The sequence below is a fragment of the Arachis duranensis genome, chromosome 5, assembly GCF_000817695.3.
Source record: "Arachis duranensis cultivar V14167 chromosome 5, aradu.V14167.gnm2.J7QH, whole genome shotgun sequence".
NCBI lineage: Eukaryota > Viridiplantae > Streptophyta > Magnoliopsida > Fabales > Fabaceae > Arachis > Arachis duranensis.
This window is the reverse complement of record NC_029776.3, coordinates 55779207-55788517: the sequence shown is the minus strand read 5'-3', so window position 1 is coordinate 55788517 and position 9311 is coordinate 55779207. Positions and strand designations below refer to the sequence as shown.

The window sequence follows — 9311 nt, the reverse complement described above, 5'->3', positions numbered from 1 at the left end:
CATCGCCGCCTCTCCCCCAGCGTGGTGGACTCAGCCTCAGCACAAGCCCAAGCACAACAAGCCCAAGCCCAAGCCCATCAGCAAGTCCAATTTCAAGCCCATCATCACCACCACCTGCCCCACTCTCTCACCACTTTCCTCCTCCTCCACCTCCTCCGTACTCCTCCTTCCACCACCATCACATGAATAATAATTCTCCATCTACCGTTGTTGTTCCCAACATGCTCTTATCCCTTGGAAATGCCGCATGCTCTTCCGGTTCTGGATTCAACCACCACCACCACCACCAGAAAGACTTGAACAGCTCGAAGAAGAGGCATAGGACCAAGTTCAGCAAGGAACAGAAGGAGAAGATGCTGAGATTCTCAGAGAAGCTTGGTTGGAGAATGCAGAGAGATGAAGATGGTTTGATTCAAGAGTTTTGCAACCAAATTGGGGTTTCTAGAGGGGTCTTCAAGGTTTGGATGCACAACAACAAGAACACCTTCTTCAGAAACAGGAACAACAACAACAACAACGATAATGCTTCTGCTGCAGAAAAGAATGGGAGTCTTAATGGTGTTGATAATGGTAACCATATCGATAACGATAATGATGATGATCATAATAATAATGATAATGGAAATGGTAATCAACACAGCAACAACACTAGTAGCAGCAACGATGACATTCACAGAGATTATTAATTAAGGTATAATAATTATTATCCGTTGATTTAATTTTCTCTGTCAAATTAAAGTTAACTACCATTTATGTCTTTATTTAATCTTTGATAATAAGGATATGATAGAAATAGGATAGGGATTAAGCGATAATTTCTTTTTTGTTTAGTCATTCGAATCTTTTTATTTTTTATTTTATTTTTTATAGTTCGTATATGTTGAAGATCATCGGCTGAGGCCGTATAAAGGTCTGGTTTAATTTCTTTTCTTTTCTGTTTTTGGCTAATTTTGTTCATAGAGTCTGGAATTTAGGAAAATCGTATTATAATTTGAACGCCAAAGATAATAATAATACTACTTTATCATTATTGAATTTGAATGTAATATATATCTATTATAAGTTTATACTAACAACACTCAAAGATTTATTTTTGACCACTAGAATAAATTCGATGTTCATAGACATCATGAAATATCATAACTCCGGAATTAATGCGGTTCCACTAAAGTTTCATCCTCTTCTGGTGGTAGCTCTTAATTAATTGCTGTCACATGTTCCTCTTGATAGGATCAGGTGTGTTGTTTCAAATAATTTTGCTGTTTTAATTTTTATTTTTTAAACTTTTTTTTTTAATTTTACTAAGGGCAAGCTAGGTATTAATAGGACTTGGTGGAAGTTTTGTGTTGAAAAATTAAAGAATTAGTGTGTTTAACAAGACTTAGTAACATTGACGAACGTCTATAACCCTTTTTTTGGTTGTCCGAAATTTGATTAATTATTTAATCATATATTCTTGCCCTTGAAGTGTGTAACCTCCAAAAATGGCCATACTTGTTTGTCCCAAGAAACAAGTGCTTTTATCAATGTTGAAGCGCAATCTGATATGCCTTATGCAATTTTGTCCTTATTCATTTATGAATTACTCCTACTACTGTTCCAGATTTATTAAGTTGGAGAAAATGCTATTGATGGGTTTGTTGCACATTGCATATGACCAACTCTAATAGTTACTGTACTATAAATTGATCTACAATCAATAGATCATGATTTATAGTGTTAAATAACGTTTTTTAAGTATGACTAAAATGTACAGCTTTGTTTATTTGTTAGACTAATTGAATGCTGATATTCAAATTATAAATCAAACCGATACCAAGCATTTCTTTCTCTCGTTAGTTTCTTACATGAATTCTTATATCTGGTTAAGATTTTCTAAAGTGGTCCCAACAGTTTGAGTTAAAAAAAATAGGTAAAACATATTAAAAGAACGTATGAATTTTACATCATTAATTAGGTTAGATTCTTTATAGTGCAATCATTATTTAAGTATTAGTAAGATTACATGTTAAAATTACTAATTAAAAAATTATAATATATAATTTAAGTTTTTAATATTTTTATTTTACATAAAATTTTAATTTTTTTTTTTTTACTAATAAAAACAACATAGCACAATATCTTTTGTAGTTAGGGAGAATAATTATGTCTCATTAAGAATTAAGAGTTAATATCTGGTGAGAGCTAGGTTACAATAGTTACCAAATCATAATATGTATACCAAATTATGTTAATTCCATAATTAATATAGTCCTAGTGTAATTCGAGTCGTCTCTTACGGAATGATGTATTATAGTTGATTGAGTTTTAAAGGGGATTTGACTTAAGAACTAACAAGTAGAAACATTGAAAAATAAAATTTAAACAAAAAAGAAAAGTCGTTCAAGGATTTTTAAGTTCAAGCTTTATTTATTATATATACATATATCATCAAACAAATGTGTGCAATTCCTATTCTCTTTTTTACAAAAATTCTTAGATATCACCAACCATCTAATCTACATCGATCTATATATATATATAATTTAATCAAAGTTCAATTAGCACAACACAAATTGGGCATGCAAATCATACATTTAATTTATATCAATAAATAGAAATATATAAATCAATATAGAGATAAAGGGATAATTTAAAAAATAATCATATAAATTAAATTGAAATACTTGGAGCTCAAGACAAACCCTACCTTGTACCTTTTAAATTTTTAAGTTACTCTTAAAGTCTAGTATTATGTTCCAATACAAGACTTTATGTAGTAAAAGTTGTAACTAAAGAATTATGGAATCTTGGTTTTTCGTTGTATTTCTTGACTCGATAAATTAATGATTAATTTATCGCAGATCTAAATTTTATTTAAGAGTTTATTGTTAGTCAATAAATTGCTACATGTACAAGGTAAAATTCAAACTCTTGACACTTGTTTAAGCGAATTAGTGAGTTAATTACTAGACTAACTTAAGTTAAAAGTCATGGAGAATAATAAATCAACAAAAAAGATCAAGTGTTGAAAGTGAGGGATTAGCGAAAATTAAAGAAAAACCGAGGAAAATACTAAACCCTGAAGAAAAGTGAGTTTTTTTTTTCTTTTTGAAACTAACAACAAAACCTAAAATGAAGGTATAGAATGAGTTATGACGGTGTATGTTTTACTTAAATCATGGGTCTTTTAATCCTTGTTTTCCAGCTATTTGAGGGCCTTTTCCATTTCTTTTTATAACGACACATTGCCTTATTATGATCCAAAATAACCAAAAGAAAATAAAATAAAAATCATTTATTTATATATAAGAAAAGACGTAAGCTATTTTTTTCAGCCGCTCAAAAACAGAACTAAGTTCATGCCATTCCTCTTGGGCTTTATTCTTAAATTCTAGGAAACATTTTTTGGGAAGAGAAAGGAACAAGGAATATATATTTTTGAACCAGAGGATGATATTTGATAATGACACTAATCTATTTTCGTGTTTATCCTCAATCATGCCACATTATATTTTGTGTGTCTGTGCTTAGAAGGCAAGCAGCATGTTTTATTTGATTATTTAAATTGCATAAGCTTTTGTGTTTGTGTTTGTGTGTACTTGGTGGAGGACAGTGCCTTGGACTTTATCTTTTCCCTTTCCATATTGGGTTTGGTTCAATGAAACGGCAAGTTTTGTTGGTTTCCCATTTTTATATCAGACACCTTTTATAAGCAGTTAATGATAACCTCGCCTGTTAAAACAATAAACAATAATAAAGCCATGCAGCATACAAGTATTAGTTAATAATTAATAATTAATTAATTAAATAGTAAACTTGCAACATCTTAAAACAGGAGTTCCGGTCTTGTGTTAGTTATCAATTTCAATATCTTTCAAATAAATATTTGAATACAAATAAAAATAAGAGAGGATAGGCTCATTAAAAAAGATAGGAAGAATTGTCCTATAGGTAGCGTTTGGTTACTGAGACATAGACACAGTGGTACACGGTGACACATGTCTGCTGTTTGGTTTGGTGAGACACAAATTTTCGAAGGACACGGGAGGACACGGATGGACACGGAGACACTAAATTTGTGTACCTCCAATTTGGTGAGACACTGAGACACAACTTATGAGACACTAATTTTTTACTCTTTTACCCTTATTGAGTTTTTAAAATTTATCTTCTTATCTTCTCAAATCTTTTTTTTTCTCTTTCTCTTTTAGATTCTACAACTAAATTTACTTTTCTATTTTTTTTCAAAAAAAAATTTGTACATTTAAATTTTTTATTTATTTAAATTTTGATTAATCTTTGATAAATTCTGAACTTTAATTTTCTATTTTTTTCAAAAACAATTATATATTTAATATTTAAATGATAATTTAAGATGGTATTAGAAGAAATAAAAAATTATTAGAAGAAATAAAAATTTAATGGTGATGGCATGCATTGTTTGGGATAATAGGTATATTGTAATAGTGGTAAAACTTGTGGTTGAATGAAGGATAATTCAGTCTTTTTAAAATATATGTGTCTTATTTCTTATTTTTGCCAAACACAATACATAGACACAAATATTTTATGTCCATGTCTTTAATGTATGTGTCTCTGTGTCTATGTCTCATCAAATACATCAACCAAACGGAACCATAAGTAATTGAGTGTGAGAGCCAAATGAATTGAAAGATTCATATTTAGTTTGAGAAGAGATCATAGACGTTTTCAAATGAATGGAAAGAGAATCTACTTTCATTAAGTGATTTATTAGATAATCGAAAACAGAGAATCTTGAAGACTATTCGAAATTCAGAAGAACTGCGGGAAGGAGCTCTTGAACAGCTAGAAAAAGCCCGGGCCCGTTTAAGGAAAGTTGAAACGGAAGCAGATCAGTTTCGAGTGAATGGTTATTCTGAAATAGAACGAGAAAAATTGAATTTAATTAAGTCAATTTATACGACTTTGGAACAATTAGAAAATTACAAAAATGAAACTATGAGTTTTCTTAAACGGTGATACTTGATAGAAATTATGTATTGAAAAAATAAGAATATAATAGACTTTGAGGTAATGAGGTGTAAGCAATTACTGTATTTTTAAAAGAGATATTACTTGCACACCCTCTGATAGGCGAAAAACAAGCAAACGTTTTCCGGTCACTACAAGAGTACGAATATTGCAATAGTTTTTTGTAATTGTTGATATAACCGTTGCTAAATAGAATGATTTATTTGCAATAATTCTATTTGAAAAACACGTTTTTTAAAAAATTTGTGGCGCGCAATTCAGCATTAAAAAAAAATAGCAGAGGTTTATAAACTCTGTAATCTTTCACTGTTATATTAAAAAAAATTATTTTTTCACAAAGTTATCTAATTTTTTCTACAATTAGCTAAAAAAACAAATTTCGACTAAGTTAACTTGCACTAAAAAAAATTTATTTTTTACTGTAATAAAATCTAATTTAATTTGAAAAGAAGAGGATTTCCATTAGCAAGATCTAAGTTTAGTAACCAATAATCACTAATACTATAAAAATTGATTATTATCTCGTTAAAATCCTAAGTGGAAATGTCTCGTGAATAACAATGAAAGAAAAATAAAACATAATAAAGGAATACCAAAAATGTACAACTCTTAGGAATATTCAAACAACAATTTATTCTTTTAGAAGACCAATAAAACATAATTGAATACAAGGATTCAATAAAAGATAAATAATAAGAAAAAATTAGAACAAAAAAGCTACACTCACGATAGTCAAAGCCTTCTCATAAAACTGCCAATAGGTTTTAGGAAACATGCCAATCCTTCATTTTCAAAATCCCACAAAAAAAAAGGGTTGTATGATGGAAATTGGAAAAGAAGAATGATCCTTTAAAAACAGAGGAAGCAAAGCAATAAAATGGAACATTACATGAAGAAGAAGAATATTGTATATTTTCTCTTACAAATTTTTATTTGGAGAAACAGAATTTTTATTTTGTATATTTTTTTGATTTTGTAATATTCTAACCGATTTTTTCTTTGTGGGTCGACACTAGTAACTTTTATGTATTCTATTCCGGAACTTGTGTATATAAGTATATATATCTGTTTTGCTCCATTATACAACACTTCTTACATTAACATCTCGTGTGTGAATAATGGCTGTCGATTTTGTTTATCTTTCCTTTACAGGTTTCTAGTTATATTATTATTCTTCAAATATTATGTATGTAATTTTCAGTTAGGTATCGTAATACCTCACTACCTTTGATTTATGACTGTAGGATAAGGCTTTGTATGGTAGGGTGTTACATTATGCTATTAGAGCAGTTCGTTCCTGTAGAGCCTGAGGAATGGACTAATTATGCTTCTGAACATACTCTGAATTCTGTTTATGTGATATTTAGGATATCTGCTTTATAAGTATATCATAACTGTTCATGAGCATACTTTTGAGAATTTGAAACACTAGACTTGAGATATTGAGACTAAACACCTTAATATCAATTGTTTGGTATGAACGGGACCCAAATGGCATCTCATGGACGTAGACGAGGTCGAAGATGATCAGAGAGGTAATGAAGGAACCATACCGGTAGATAATCTGGCTGATTTCTTGGGTGCAATGGCGAACGTGCCTGCTGCTATTAATGCTGTGACCAACCGAGCAATGGATCGGATGAGGCAACAAGTTGGAGATGGCAATGAAGGTGGTAATAGACATGGTGGTGGAGATGACATTATGAGTACCATGGTGCCAATGGAGATAAGGAGCTTTCCTGAGTTGGTCAACAAGAATCGAGTGGCAAGAGAATGATCGAAGAAGACTGCAGTGGCAAGGAATGATCGCTGGGAGTCCCGTGAAAGGGATTAAGGCAAAAGTTTCACCACAAGGGTCCAAGAATTCAAGAGGAGTGGATACGCACCACAATCCCCCAAGGTAGGAATAATTACAGAAGGAATGACAACCACCGGAAAAATGGTAAAGGAAAGCAGGCAAGAACTCACTCGGATTACTTGAGGTGCCAAAGGTGCGGGGACTACCATTCGGACAAGCCATGCCGGTTAGGTATGGGTTTATGTTACAACTGTGGTTCACAGGGGCATATGGTTAGGGATTTTCCAAGCAGAGAAACTTAGAATGCGGATCGATCGCAACAACAACAACAACAACGACAACAACAACAACAACAACAACAACAACAACAACAACAACAGTAGCAACAACAACAACAACAACAACAAAGCCTTGTCCTACTAGATGGGGTTGGCTACATGAATCAAACGATGCCATTGAGTTCTGTCATGCATCATATCTATAGAGAGACCATTGACATGTAAATCTCATTTGACCACCTCATGGATGGTCTTCTTAGGTCTTTCTCTGTCTTTCACCCCTTGTCCATCTTCCATCTCATCTACCTTCCTGACTGGGTGTTCTGTCGGTCTTCTTTTCACATGTCCAAACCACCTGAGACGGATTCTACCATCTTTTTCATAATGGGTGCTACTCCAACTCTCTCCCTTATATTTTCGTTTCTTATTTTATTCAATTGCATATGACCACTCATCCATCTCAACATCTTCATCTCTGCCACACTCAACTTATGTTCGTGCTCCCCTTTGCCTACCCAACACTCCGTACCATAAGCCGGTCTTATAACAGTGCGATAGAATTTACCTTTAAGTTTTAAATACACTTTTTTGTCGCATATAAAACCAGATGCACTCCACCATTTTGACCAACCTGCTTGGATCCTATGATTTACATACTGTTCAATCTCTCCATTATCCTGTATGATCGCAACAACAAGGTCGAGGTAATTGTGAAATTAGTCTTCAAACTTTAGTTTCTTTGTTTGATATTGGAGCATCACATTCATTCATATCACGTGACGGAGTTCATTTTCCAAGCATATGTTTTTTTTAATATGCTTTTATTTTTATGCACACCAAGTGTTTGATAAAATGCTTGTCTTAGTTTAGAGTAGATTTTTTAGCATTCTTGACTTGGAAATAGAAGCTTGGTAATCTCGAGTCATTAATACCCAACTTATGTTGGTGATCTAGAGTTGTTAGCTAATCTTATTTCCATTGATGCTACTTATGGATTAGAATTAACTAGGCCTACTTGATCTTTTCCCAATGTTGGAGATATTATAATAGGCTTAACTCTTGGTAATTATTGTGTTATGATTAATGACTAAGATAGAAGACCTTGATTCTCAATCCTTGCCATGAATGCCTTTTCAGTATTTGTTATCTTTAGTTGTTTGATTACTTTATTGTCATTTAGATTATTGTCTTCTTAACCGCAAACCACCCCCTTAAACCTCATAACTGATAACATGCATACCTCACTACAATTCCTTTGAGAGACGACCCGAGATCTAATACTCTCGGTATTTTTATTGGTTTACAATTGAGACAAACAAAATTAAACTCTGATGCAGGTCAATTGTTGGTTTGGAACTATATGTGTAACGAAGTGATTCTTTCATTGAGAAAAAATTCCAAACCAATCTTTGGCCTGCCATCATGCCACGCCCTACTGGCCCGATTAAGGTGACGTGTAACGTCACTGCTTGGCGTTACACGCCCAAACCCAAAGAGCTAGACCTGGTTACATGCCAATCAGCCACGTGCAATGCCAATAATGATTTCAATAATGCCCAACTGGTGGACGAAATTGTGATTCATATGTTATTGCATTTTGTAAAATTTATTGCTTTTTCTTTCCCTGGCAATGGCGCCAAAAACATGGTGCCAATACCATGGTTTACAACTATGTGTGCTCACCACTTCGTTCAACTTAACCAGCAAGTGTACTGGGTCATCCAAGTAATACCTTACGTGAGTAAGGGTCGATCCCACAGAGATTGTTGGTATGAAGCAAGCTATGGTCACCTTGTAAATCTCAGTCAGGCAGATAATAATTGATTATGGATAAGTTCAAAAATTAATAATAAACAGAAAATAAAATAGGATAGAAATACTTATGTAAATCAATAGTGGGAATTTCAGATAGGCGTATGGAGATGCTGTGCTCCTCTTGAATCTCTACTTTCATATTACATTCATCCAATTCTTCTTACTCCTTTCCATGGCAAGCTGTATGTAGGGCATCACCGTTGTCAATGGCTACATCCCATCCTCTCAGTGAAAATGGTCCTATGCTCTGTCACAGCACGGCTAATCATCTGTCGGTTCACAATCAGGTTGGAATAGAATCCCTTGATTCTTTTGCGCTTGTCATCAAGCCCAGCCTTCAAGAGTTTGAAGCTCGTCACAGTCATTCAATCCCAGAATCCTACTCGGAATACCACAGACAAGGTTTAGACTTTCCGGATTCTCTT

The 9311-nt window shown here is 33.0% G+C and overlaps 1 protein-coding gene across 1 annotated transcript in view; it reads left to right on the top strand.

Annotated features, from left to right (window-relative positions):
• Positions 1–1027, top strand: part of LOC107489397 (zinc-finger homeodomain protein 10-like) — a 1466-nt gene extending 439 nt beyond the window's left edge. The window contains exon 2 of the mRNA XM_052261723.1: positions 3–1027. Coding sequence (XP_052117683.1) covers positions 3–686 — 684 coding nt within the window. The 3' untranslated portion in view covers positions 687–1027. The remainder of the gene's footprint in view (positions 1–2) is intronic.
• The last annotated feature ends 8284 nt before the right edge of the window (positions 1028–9311 follow it).